Genomic DNA, 15,000 nt, shown 5'->3' on the forward strand with positions numbered 1-15,000 from the left:
GGGGCTCACAGTGGCTGGTGAACTTAAATACAAATAAAACTCATTTTTTTTCTGCCAATTGTTATCGCAATAATTTATATCTTCTAATATTTATGAACGGTGATGTACGCGATGAGTCACCTACTCTTCATCTTTTAGATTTAACTCTTACTTCCAATCTTTCTTGAAAACCATATATCAAATCAGTTGCAAAATTAGCATCTGCTATGGTTCCATCTCTTTATCGAGCTCGTCACTTTCTTACTTTGGATTCCATTCTCTATCTCTATCAATCTCAAATCCGGCCTTGTATGGAATACTGTTGCCATATCTGGGCAGATCTTCTAATGATACCCTTTTTCTTTTAGACGAGGTGCAAAAATGCATTGCAAACATGGCTGGACTTGCTCTTGCAGCCAGCCTCCAACCAATATTACATCGTCGTAATGTTGCTTTTCTTTCTCTTTTCTACAATTACTATAATGGGCACTGCTCTAAAGAGCTAGTGTCTCTTATGCCATCAACTTAAATTCATCTCGTGTTACTCGTCATTCATTTAAGTGTCATCCTTTTTCTGTAACTGTTCCTAAGTGCTCCAAAAACGCTTATTCCTGTAGTTTTTTGCCTCGAACATTAGCTCTTCGGAATTCGTTTCCTTCATCATGCTTTTCTGATTCATACAGTTAGCAATCCTTTAAGTTGTCCGTCAATCGTTATCTTGCTTTACAATCTTTATCTTTTCTCTTTCAGTAACTTCCAAATTTAATTAGTGGCTGCTTGCATCATTGTTAGAAGCAAAGATGTTTAAAAAAAAAACAAAAAATAGAGATACGGAGGCATTTAGTAGATATTATATCATAAATCATTAAACTGTTTGAGAGGAAGTTTCTCTGGCTAATTGAACTTTTAATAATTTACCCCAATTTACCAATTTACCCCAAATACCAAGTTAATTGAACTTTTATGTATTTTCTGTAATTAACTTGAATGTCGTAAGGGCCTAAAAATACCATAAGGGACATTACCACTCTGCTATGAAAATGCTTCTGATAAAATTGAATTTTTTTTAGTATAAGTCATACAAAACATGCATTTTTCAACTTGATTATTGTGTTTTAGTGGTAAAAAACTTAAACAGTTGTCTCTTATCGAATATTTTATTTACTGAATAAATAATTCACTTCAAAAAAATTTATATCTGTCAGTATGTAGCTTGAAAGCAAAAGTTTTTAATTTAAATGCAACTTATTTATTAAAACAATTAAATACATAGGAAATAATAAACACATGAAAAAATTATAACTGTCTGTCTGTAGTTTATAAACAAAAGTTTTTACTTCCAATATGCAACTTATTCATTCATCATCTTCAAAGTATGCTAAAGGTCGCTCTTCCTCAGCATTTGGCATTGCAAGAAGGTTTGTAAAGAATGTTGCTTTACAGGAGGTATGAAAGGAAGCAAATCTTCCATATCCTTTTTTTTATTGATGTGTGTAGGTCTTGGAGCAGTATACAAGTTCTAAAGCTATTTCTTATTCAAATCGTTTGTAGGTCTACCACGCCTTTTCCTCAATGTTGATTATACAAAACTCCATCTCTTCATATAGGCTTTCTTTATACAAAACTTGCAGAGGGTTTTCTTTAACGGGTGATGCGGAAGTTATCGGACAAAATAAAAACGTCAATAACTTATTTATAAATAGAAAAACAAACTACTTTTATATTTTTTTAAAATTAAGCATTTATCTTTTAATAAAAATATATTATTTTTTATATGAAAAAACACCACCATCTGCAATTGATCTCAATTTTGCTCTGACGCCTTTCATATGCGACTGTAAAAAGTTTAAATCACATTCTTATAGTTTTGGTTTAATGCAATCAATCAAAACTTGCTCTGTTGAAGCTTGCCAATCTCCCTTGTAAACCTTCTGTGCCAAATGTCCCCAAAAATTTTAAATTGGTTGTGCTTGAGGCACATTTGGGGGATTAGATTCGTTATCAACGTAATAGACATATTGGTCCATCAAATTTAAATAATCTTTAGAATAATGAGAGCTTGCTAAATCTGGCCAAAATAAATAGTTAAAGTCTCCATGATCCTTGTGAATAAATGGAAGAAGTTGTTTTTCTAAACATTCATTAATATAGGTTGATGAATTGATCGCTACAGCCTTGGAAGTGCAAAACAATGGCTCGGACATACCACGGTCAGATATGGCTATCCACATTTTTAATTTTTTTGGAAACTTCTCTTTTCCTATAAAACGAACACTTTCTGGGCATGTCTTTTTGTTGTTTGTGTAGTATCCAGAATTTCCAGGTATGTAGTCCCCTGCAAAACAAAAGTATTTTTTGTCATCGATGACTACAAGCAATTTTGTGTTATAGAGTTGGTTAACTAGTTTCCTGCTTCTTTTCTTTGCCTTTATTTGTTGCTCTATAGTGTATTTTGGAGTCTTTTCACGTTTTCTATATCTAATATTCATTTTTTTTAACTGACGACCAATTGTCGATTGATTTACACCGAATTTAATACCTATTTTTCTCTGACTGACCCCTTTTCGATTGTTGACATGTCTCGTTAATTCGGCTTTCTTTTCTCTAGTCCAGGATGTCGGACAACCAGGGTGCTTTCTATCAGAAAATGATTGAACAGTTTCAAGTCTTTTTAAATTATCATATATTGTACTTCGAGCAAATCCTTCCTTTTCAAAATGATTTACGATTTTTTTTTTTTTTTATATTCTGTTTATTTACAAAAACTATTTTTAGTTGCTTTCGAAAAGATTCTCGTTCAGCTGCATTTAACCTCATTTTAAATAATTGTGTTTCAAATAATAAAGTTTATATTTTATAGAACGTTTATGCCTACGCATAAAACTACAAAAACTAATTATTATGCTCAAATAATCAAATTAGGATTTGTCCGATAACTTCCGCAACACCCGTTAGTTTATCGTAACCATTGTATTTTAAGCCAATTGACAGGTTGTTTCGGGTTGTTTGTTTTCCTATTTGTAATATTTTTGTAATAAACTTTCCACGGAAAATAACTCTGTCGTGGACATAACTTTTAAGTTAATAGGTTTTTTTTTCTTAGACTTTATTATACCTTCATACCAGTCATTTGAATCATAAATAGGTCTTGACTTGTTGTATGCTTCTATCACGCTGAAATCTGCATCATTTGGTAGAAAAGAGTGTCCACTCACTATGAACTTGTGATTAGTAACTTTGATGTTGTGGTGATTCTGTTATAAAAAGTGCATGAAAGCCCCCGCTGTTTTGATGCTCCTGATTTGTCCACCACAACAGTCAATGAACATTACAATGTGTTGGGTTTCAGCAGGAACAACTTGCTTTATATGGTACAGCACACAAGATGATATTTCTTTTGTGCCCGGGATCCTATAGTTTCATTCCAAGCATACATAAAACCAGAGCCGGAAAATATTTCATGACAACTGAGATTATAAACATATATATTTAAATGAGAATTTTAGTGACCATTATATTTTTAGTGACCACCATAAGTTTTGTAATATGTTTTTTAGTTTTCATTATCTGTTTTTGCTAAGGTGTTTTAAGCATGTTTTTTTTTAATTTATTTTCATTTTCAGATGTTTCAGGTGTATTAAGTGATTGGTCAGCATGGGGAGCATGTTCAGCTTCGTGTCAACTAGATTATACTGTGCCAACACAAATTAGAACTCGTACTTGTTTAGGAGCCTCCTTAGGTGGTAATTGTGACAATCAAGCTTTAAATCAATCTAAAAACTGTAATGCACAGGTTTATTGTCCAGGTAATATTTTTAAAAGCTTTTTCATTATTTGCTATGCTTTGTTAATGTCTATAATAAAAAAAAAATTACAATATGTTGAATACATCATAAAGGTTTGAATTAGAACGTTATTTAAACAAAAAATTAAAGGCAAAAAAAACATTTTGAATCAACTTAGTTCATTTTTTTTTCTTAAAACAAATATTTTCTCATATAAGCCTAATTTTATTGCTTATGCGACACAGTGATCGCAAAAAGTGACCGAGAGAGCCGTCCAGTTTAGTTGACTTGGGAAATTTGAATATAGAAGAAGATTGTAGATGATTTCATTGGGTAAGAATCATGAATGAAAGTAACGACTATTTTGTAGGAGAAATAAAACTTTAGAACTACAGAGAGAGGATGAACAATAACTTGTACTATAGTCATTCTAAACAAATGATAAAACAGTGGTCTATGAGTAAACAAGTATGTATAAATCCCTTAGTGTTTTATTGGCTATCATGATTAAAAAAACCTTGCAATATATTTAGTAAATAATTGCTTGGGCAATATATTAAAAATAATATATATACGTTTTTTACAAGATTTGAATTCTGCAGATGATGACACAGCGCACTTTCCACCAAACTATAGTGTCAGTGTGTGATGTTAAAAAAAATGTTTATAAATGTCTTATAATAAATGTACTAAACAGTAAAAAGTAGGAAACTGACATCTTTCTGTGTATCACCAAAATATCCATTAATTTTGATCAATAAATAAAATTTTGTACATAATTTCACTAAAAAAAGCTTTAAAAAATATAAAAATAATGACTAAGTTTATTAAATAATTCAAAGTACGATGACTTTTGTAACCCTCTGTAGGTCAATTAAATTGTATCCAAGTTGAAGTGAAGACTTTCTGAAAGCATTGTATTTTTATGTTTTATATATGTGTTTTTGTTTATTATATTTTATTAGATTTATATCTTAATATTTTATATCATATTACTTTATTAATGAATAAAAAAAAGTTTAGTCACATTAAAGATTGATAAAATATAAGAAAAAGCTTTTTATTAAAGTTTTATTACTTTTTTAATGCAATTTTTAAAAATAGGAACAATATCGGATTGGAGTTCTTGGGGTACGTGTTCTTCTATATGTAATAATCTTGTTAATGTACCTTTTCAAACAAGGAATCGGTTATGCATTGATTTTTCAACATGGGATCCTGTTTACTCAGGTTGTCCTGGTATCACTACAAGTGATCAACAAACTTGTAATGTAAATGTTGGTTGTTCAGGTAAAATTTGTTCTTAAAATGAGTTTTATATAAAGTTTATTAAAATTTAAATTTTATAAAAATGTTTTTTAAATTAAAACAGGTAGTTATGGCGCATGGAGTGCATGGAGTAGTTGCTCTGAAACTTGTCAGTCTAATCCAGCTGCAAATCCATTTCAAACTCAGACTAGACAATGTCTAGGGGCGACATTAGGAAGTATATGCGCTGGGCCTAGTTCTCAAACTATTACTTGTAATAGTGGAGTGCCTTGTCCAGGTATTATTTTTAACAGAAACTTTTCAATTGCTTTGTTTCTCTATATATTTTGGATCTTAGTTGTTTTGTGCCAATAGTAGTTACAACTATTAGTACAATAATAGTTTAACTACTGCTGTAATTTTGGTAGTGTTTTCTATATGTTTTTTTCATATATTTTTTTATATACATGCATACATATATATATATATATATATATATATATATATATATATATATATATATATATATATATATATATATATATATATATATATATATATGTATATATATATATATATACATATATATACATATATATATATATATATATATATATATATATATATATATATATAAATAAATATATATATATATATATATACAAGGGCCTCGGAAGCTTTTATAAACTGGGGTGTTTATAAACTGGGGGGGCCACACTAAAAAAGGCGCGTTTCTTTGGTGTACCCCCAAAAGTAAATGTTGTTTTATATGTTTCTTTGGAATTATACATATTAAAATTACATACTATTATTTTTTATTTGTTGAATAGAGAATATATGGGTACTATAGTACATATTAGATTCTATATATAATGAGAATACAAAAGGCTGATAATAAACAGAAATAGTTTATAATAGTATAAAATAGTTTAGGCTGTAGATGTGTAACATTGAATAGATGTGTAACATTGCCAAATTATTCAGTCTCTGCTGTTTGATCGTCTTTCTCAGAAAAATTTTGAGTCTTCTCATTGTTGAAAATGCTCGTTCACTAATAGCATTTGTTGCTGGGGTAACTAGAACTAGCTTGAGCAATTTGACAACTTCAGAAATAGAAGATAATTGAGAAAAGGAAAACTGTGTGAGATGAGAGACAACATCACTAACATACCTTGGAATTTATCAAATATTGTTCTGTATAGCCCAAATTGCACATCTAGTAAGTCCGTGTCAATATCTGATTATGTCTTCTTTATCCATGCTATGGTATCTGTGACATCTTCAGAAAGCAAAAGTTTCTCCAGTATTTCAAGTTGTTTCTAACCTGCTTGATCAAAACAATATTTGATAGAGTCAACAGAAGAATCAATTACATTGTAGTATGTGGCACGATAGTACTGAATGGCTGTCTCAACATAATGATATGTGGTACTACAACCCTCCTCATACTGTGCTAGCATCTTACATATATATATATATATATATATATATATATATATATATATATATATATATATATATATATATATATATATATATATATATATATATGTATATATATATATATATATATATATATATATATATATATATATATATATATATACATATATACATATTTATTTATATATATATGTAAATATATATATATATTTATATATATATGTAAATATATATATATATGTAAATATATATATATATATGTAAATATATATATTACTTTCCAACACAAACATTCACTAATAATTTTCAGAAGCTTTTATGTATTTTAAGAAAACATGTTTAGTTAGACAATGCTACTTACTTTAAAATATACCCTTCAGGTTGCGTTCCACCTAGATTCACCTAAGAGTTATGGAATGGTTAAAGCTCATAAATCAGAAAAAATTACCTAATGTTTCCTGTTGTTTCCATTATTAACACACTACTTTATTTAACATCAGAGTATCCGCTTCAAATTATTCAACCAACATTAAATAAAAATACAACTCGATGAACTAATTCAAGTAGTTTTGTCAATGATTCTAAAGAATGCAAGATAGACCAAATGAAATTCAAGTTTCATTTGATGTAGTTATTTTTTATCCAACTTTACCAACATTTTTGAGGATGATTTGGACGATTTAAAAATTAGAACTAAATAAACTTTTTTAGATAAACACCAGTTAATTGAACTCTCATTAAGCAAGTGTTACTTTTATTTCGATGTTCTGAGTATGGTAAAATCTGAGTTTTACCTAATTCAGCTCCAATTGGTTTGTCGTTGATGGTGGTTATAGCTGAGGCATCATTGCAAAATATAGAAAGAAGTGCCATAAGTGTGATTTTTGTTAAGTCATTCCAACCAATAATTTTAAAAGTTATGTAGATGATGTCCATGCCGCTTCGATTGGAATGAAAAACAAGAACTGTTTCGTAAAACTTTAATTGAACAAAACCCATCAATAAAATATTCTGTTGCACTTGATAACTGAAGAAAACAACCGGACTTTACGGACATATTTTACGAACACAATAAACGGATTTTATGAATGGCTTCTTTTAAGTATTTCTATGTAGAGCAAAACAAATCTGCTCCCAAAAACACTTCCCTTAAGATATTGATTTCCTCATAGATGCGTTATTTAAAATTGGTTATGATAAAAGTAATGTTATTCAAATAACAAAAAACTAATTAGACCGCGTTTCAAAAAATACTTAACAGTTAGATAAGCTGTTTGTTAAACTACCTTGGATATCTTTTATTGGCCCTAAATTCTGAAGAGAATTTGAAAAAGAAAACTCCAGAGTTGTTGGTTGTTGGATGTCGGTAACTACCCGACTACCTTAAATAAGATCTGATATATAAATAATCCATGGAAGAATTAAAAGTCTTTTCAAAATTTTATCAACAACAGCAAAAAAAAACAAGAATGTGAGGGGGCCTAATAAACACATTAGGCATTGAAAAAATATTGTTAACCAAGACACTTACCTAATATCTGTAAATGAAAATTATTAATGCGAGTATATACCTTATTATAATCAATTTAAGCATCATTTTTTTATGCTATTAACATATTACTACTGATGATGTCTGCAATAGTTGGTATTTGCTCATTTCATACTCAACAGCATCATCATCCTCATTCTCATTTGTTTTCTAATAAAAAACTATGTATATACCACTTTTCTTTTTTTTAATGCTAAGAAGTCTGCTAAAATATACATCAAGGCTGTTTGTAGCTTTATGAAGCCTCAAATGGCAAATACATCTTCCAATAACAGCTCCAATAAGATTTTCTTCAATTTTAGAATCCTCATTATTTTCTAAGTCAGGAAATATTTCTTTTATCTGATTAGGCATACAGTTTTTTAAAATTTTTGTCGTCAGCTCAACATGAGATTTAATGATCGTAATTGATCATTAGAACTCTTGTTGAACTAACGCTAATACTGCCTTTTAATGACACTAACAACAGGTTTCAGACATTCAGCTAATGTATTACTCATTTGACCAGTTACTGGGCAAAAGCTGATTATTAAATCAAAAACTGGATCTTTAATAATATTTCTAAAAGATCCGTTTTTTGTTATATATGAAATAAGAAACATTTATATGCTAATAAAAAAAAATGTTTTAGATTTATATATCTTATCTCACAAAATTACGTAGTATTAAAGTAAAAAAGTGGGATTAAAATTAAACATGTACCTTTTGCTACCTTGTAGCAAAGTTTATTCAACTGTAAAACAATATTTGCTGTAATGCAGTCTCTTCCAAAAAGTTTTCCTTTAGAGATCTCTAATGCTTTGAGTAAAAACTTCCACAAACTGGTCATTGCGTCCAAGGGGTGAACGTAACAGTTTAGTTCATTTAATGATTTCTGCCAAACAAAGTTTAACTTAGTAAATGTCGGATGGTTTGCTATTCTGTCACTCATTGTGTTACTTGTTTCCAATAATAGTACTTCACACATCAGTAAATTAAAGCTGGTATAAGTAACTACATAACTTGGCAAGATTATCAACAGCTTTTGTAATGTGACTCTGATGGACGTAAGCTGTACCTCTAGGAAGTTATTCAATAGCTACAATTAGAAAAATCCTAACAATTATATAGATATGTATACATATAAATATCTATGTATGTATAAATCTATGTATATATATGTATATATATATATATATATATATATATATATATATATATATATATATATAAATATATATATATATATATATATATATATATATATATAAATGTATTTTTTATTTATTTTTTTTTATTTATTTTTTTCTTTTAGGTGCCCCAAGAAGTCCTAACGGTCTTGTCACAGAGCACCGCGTAAGTGCGTTTAACCAGGAAGTCACGCCTCCTTCCTTTCCCCGACGCGAAAATATGCCCAAAGCTCGTTTCGAACCTGGATCTCCTGCTTATAAAGCAAGCGTTCTAACCACGGCGCCACGGCCGCACATATAAAAAACATGTATATACATTTAAACATAAATATAAAAATACATGTTTATATATATATGCATATGTTTATATATATATATATATAAATATAAATATATATATACATTTATATATATATGTATTTTTGTTTATATATATATATTTGTTTATATATTTGTTTAGGTATACATATGTATATATACATATTTATATTTATATTTATTTATTTATTTTTTAGTTTTTATTTTTTGTAATTTACCTCCCAAGGTCGAAAAGGCCACTACAGATGATATGCCTACTTGTGATTATAACTTTATCTCAACTCTCTAACTCCAAAACATGAACCTTGATGAACAATGCCTCTTTGCGGAAAAACAAGTTGAGCGCAGTTTTACCAGAGATGTAGTCGCAATGAAACTCGAAACCTCTTGCTTATGAAGCTAGCGCTCTTCCACTACTATATATGTATATATATATATATATATTTATATATATATATATATATATATATATATATATATATATATATATATATATATATATATATAGTATATATATATATGTATATATATATATATATATATATATATATTTATATATATATATATATATATATACATACATATATATATGCATGCATATATGTATATATATAAATACATATATATATATATATATATATATATATATATATATACATATATATATATATATATATATATATATATATTATATATATATATATATATATATATATATATACATATAAATATATGTATATATATATATAAATATATGTATATATATATATATATATATATATATATATATATATATATATATATATATATATATATATATATATGAATATGATTTGTATATGATTTGTATATGATTTGTATATGATTTGCATATATATATATATATATATATATATATGATTTGTAGGGCTATTTCTTGTGTGAAAATGTAAAGATGTGTTAAATTAATTTTTAAAGTTTAAAAAATTATTTTTTTGAAATAATAATATCTTAAAGACATCAGAATCATCAGTTTATTAAATAAAATAAGTTGAAAAAGTATACAAGCCATAAAAACGACTAATTAGTTTAGTTGTAATATGAAGCTGAATTGTTTGTAATATTTAGAGAAAATTTAGCTTTTTTATAAATGTAATTGTGTACTATTATGCATAAATTGTAAATAAATGTTTTTTTACCTTTTTTTATTTTTTTTATGAAACATGTTTTTATTGCACATTTTTTAAGTTGTTTTTACAAATTTGATAGTACTTTGTTCACATTTTTGCTTTTGTTTTATTTGCCGTTTAAAAGTTAAAAAAATAACATATATTTTTTTTAACTTTTAAACGGTATTATTTAATGGAAGGGTTTTATTTAATGGGAGGTTTTATCTAATAGGAATTTTAGTGACCCTCCTAAGTTATAAAATCATTTTTTTAATTTTTCTTCTTTGTTTTAGCTTAAGTGTTTTAAGCATGTTTTTTTTCTTAATTTATTTTCATTTTCTGATGTTTCAGGTGTATTAAGTGGTTGGTCAGCATGGGGAGCATGTTCAGTTTCATGTCAACTGAATTATGCTGTGCCAACACACACCAGTACTCGGACTTGTTTAGGAGCCTCCTTAGGTGGCAATTGTAACAGTCAAGCCCTAACTCAAACTAAAAACTGTAATGCAGAGATTCGTTGTCCAGGTAGAATTTAAAAAAGTTTTTTTATTATTTGCTATGCTTTGTTAATGTCTACAATAAGAAAAGATTTTCAAATGGTTAAATACAATAAAATTACTTGAATAAGAACATTATTTAAACAATAAAATTAAGGCAAAAAAGACCTTTTGAATCAGTTTTGATTCAGTTTTTTTTTTTTAAACTTATTTTCACACGTATAAATCAAATTTATGCAATAAAATAAGAACAAAATGTTTATGGGATAAAATAATAGCAAAAAGTGACCAATAGAGCCCTCCAGTTACATAGACCTGGAGATGTGATTATAGAAGTAGATTTTAGATGACATTGGTCTACGAGTAAACAAGTATGTATAAATCGCGTGGTAAATTAATCGCTTGATGTATTAATGGCTATCATGATTAAAAAAAACCATACAATATAAAATGATAATATAAAATAAGTAAATAAAAAAAAATAATAAATAATGGTTCGGGCTATTTTTTAAAAAAAAAAATATATATATATATATATATATATATATATATATTCTTTAAGAGGTTCGAAATCTGCCGATTATGACACAGCGCACTATCCACCACACTATAGTGTTAATATGTGGCGGAAAAAAAATGTTTATAAGTGTCGTATAATTAATGTAATAAACATTAAAAATTAGGAGACAGACAACTTCCTGTGTAGCACTAAAATATGCATTGATTTTTATCTATAAAATGAATTTTGTTCATAATTTTACCAAAAAAATTCTAAAAAAATCTTTTAAAAACGACTAAATTTAATAAATATTTTACTGTATGATGAATTTTGTAACCTTCTGAAGGTTAATAGAATTGTATCCAAATTTAGGTCAGCGCTTTCTGACGGCATTTTGTTTATATCTTTTAAATCTGTCTTTTTTTTTTTTTATATTATATTTAAATTATATCATTATATTTTATTATTATATTTTATTATTTATTAAATTACTTTAAGAAAAAACTTTATGACTTGACTTTTATGACTAAATCTTTTTTCTGTTTTTCTGAAAGTTTTTTATATTGTACGATGAATTGTGTAATATTTTAAACCAGACCTTTTTCATTTATCCAAGTTTTTCGAAGGAATTTACTAAAAATATATATTATTTTTTTATCCATGTTAAATTAGTTTTGATTCATAAAATAAGTTTTGTACATAACTTTACCAAAAAGAATACCAAAAAAGTATATAAAAAATAACTAAATGTATTGATAACTTACTGTACTATGTCTTTTGTATCTCTTTGAAGGTCAATTGAAATGTATCTAAGTTAAAATAATCTCTTTCTGACAGCATTTTATTTATATCTTTTATATATGTGTTTTTGTTTATTATATTTTATTAGATTTATAACATATTATTTTATATTATATTACTTTACTAATGAATAAAGTAAAAGTTTAGTCAATTAAAGATTGATAAAATATAAGAAAAAATTTTTATTAAATTTTTTAAATTTTTAAAGCAATTTTTTTAAAAAGGAACAATATCGGATTGGAGCTCTTGGGGTGCGTGTTCTTCTACATGTAATAATCTTGCTAAAATACCCTTTCAAACAAGAAGTCGGTCATGCATTGGCTATTCAACATGGGATCCTACGTACATGGGTTGTCCTGGTATCACTGTAAGTGATCAACAACCTTGTAATGAAAATGTTGGTTGCTCAGGTAAAATTTGTTTTAAAATGAATTTTATGTAAAGTTTGTCAAAATTTAAATTTTCTGAAAACGTTTTTTAATATAAAACAGGTAGTTATGGCGCATGGAGTGCATGGAGTAGTTGCTCTGAAACTTGTCAGTCTAATCCTGCTGCAACTCCATTTCAAACTCAGACTAGACCATGTTTAGGGGCTACATTTGGAGGTAGTTGTGCTGGGCCTAGTTCTCAAACTATGGCTTGTAATAGTGGAGTATCTTGTCCAGGTATTTTTGTTTTACATAAATTTTTTCTATTGCTTTGTTTCTCTGTATATTGTGGATCTTAGTTGTTTTGTGCCGATAGTAGTTGCAATTATTATTACATTAATAGTTTAACTACTGCTGCAATTTTGGTAGAATTATTTGTATGTGTGTGTATATACATCTATGTAAATATATATATATATATATATATATATATATATATATATATATATATATATATATATATATATATAATATATATATGTATGTATATATATATATATATATATATATATATATATATATATATATATATATATATATATATATATATATATGTATATATATATATATATATACATATATATATATTTATATATATACATTCTTAAAAGGCATGACTTGTTATGCGATATGTTTATAAATAAATTAATTTTATTAAAAAGGACAGCGTATAACTATTTTTTAGATATATTTTAGGTATAATATTGTATTTACAATATTTCGTTGACCTAATGTGGTCAGCATTACCTGATGACTCTGACCACAATAGGTCAATGAAATATCGTAAATATATTTTTATATCTAAAATATATTTATAATAATAGTTGCTTCTTAATTAATGCTGCCTTTCTTATTAAAATCAATCTATATATATATATATATATATATATATATATATATATATATATATATATATATATATATATATATATATATATATATATATATATATATATATATATATATATATATATATATATATGTATAAATATATGCAGTACTGGAAAAAATTATAGCACAACCTCTTAAAATAAGACTGTCATGTAAAATATTTGTATGCATTAAACATATTGTTGTGAGGTACTAAATTTTTTTAATGTGTTTACATTAGTCATTTAAAATGTGCGCATAAAATTAAAAATTTTGTTCATTATTTATAGTAGAATTGAACAATTGTACATAAATGTTAGTCAAATTTATTGCACATTCACATTGATATGTAAATTTGACAGTGTGTATGATTAAATACATTGGTGCATTGTTGTATATGATGTTTTAATTATCTTCTAGCGTCATAGTTGATTATTTAAAATAACAAACCTTTTAATTTTTTAAAGTTATAGCAGTAATTTTAAAATTAAAGCATAATTAATGCAATGGGTTGCAAAGCAGTGAGCTCTGAGCTGCAACAACTCTTACTTCAACTGCCTTTTAATATTGCTGATATTCCTAAACGTACCAAAACTTCCAAAAAATTTGATTACAATATTGCTGATTAATTTAAATTGAGTTTACCAATTAAAAATTGAGCAGGGCAAGGACATTGTAGATGCACTAGTTCTACAGAAGACTGCTGTATAGTGACACTTGCTAAAAAAATTGTACTGATTCAAGTAGAAAAACCGCTAAAAAAAATGAGTTGGAAAGTTACACAGAGAAACAACGTTGTTATCGAAATAAGGCTCAGAAAAAGTAGAGACTTACTTGGTGTAAAAACTATGTTGATAGGACTTAAAATTAAAGGCATCATGTAATATTTAGTGACAAATCACATTTTAAAGTCATAAATAGAAAAAAATCGTAAGTTTGTACTTTGTCTTTCTAATGAAAAAGATTTAAGGTGGTGGTCGAACTATTTCTGTAGGGGGATGATTTTCTGCAAATGGAATAGGTTTATTAAAGTTTTACAAAGGTCGTTTGGATGCTTTTCATTATTTAGAAGTTATGTTGAATTACCTGAATTACCCTTTCATTATTTAGAAGTTTGCTGAATTACCTGACTATATGGACACTCTTTTTGATTCTAAAGCTAAAGATTGTTATTTTATCCAAGACAACGCACCGTGTCACAAAGCAAAAAAACTTTGGAATGATTTGCAACAAAAAATATTCGGCTCTTAGAAGGGTCACCCACTT

General features: G+C 26.9%; 1 protein-coding gene across 1 annotated transcript in view; it reads left to right on the forward strand.

The window, feature by feature from the left end:
• The window catches only part of LOC136086175 (properdin-like), a 72,325-nt gene that overhangs the window by 34,053 nt on the left and 23,272 nt on the right, over positions 1-15,000 (forward strand). Inside the window, exons 3-8 of the mRNA XM_065808455.1 lie at positions 3,603-3,785; positions 4,869-5,054; positions 5,137-5,310; positions 10,991-11,164; positions 12,661-12,846; positions 12,928-13,101. Of these exons, the coding sequence (XP_065664527.1) occupies positions 3,603-3,785; positions 4,869-5,054; positions 5,137-5,310; positions 10,991-11,164; positions 12,661-12,846; positions 12,928-13,101 (1,077 nt within the window). The remainder of the gene's footprint in view (positions 1-3,602; positions 3,786-4,868; positions 5,055-5,136; positions 5,311-10,990; positions 11,165-12,660; positions 12,847-12,927; positions 13,102-15,000) is intronic.

This window comes from Hydra vulgaris, chromosome 10 (assembly GCF_038396675.1).
Source record: "Hydra vulgaris chromosome 10, alternate assembly HydraT2T_AEP".
NCBI lineage: Eukaryota > Metazoa > Cnidaria > Hydrozoa > Anthoathecata > Hydridae > Hydra > Hydra vulgaris.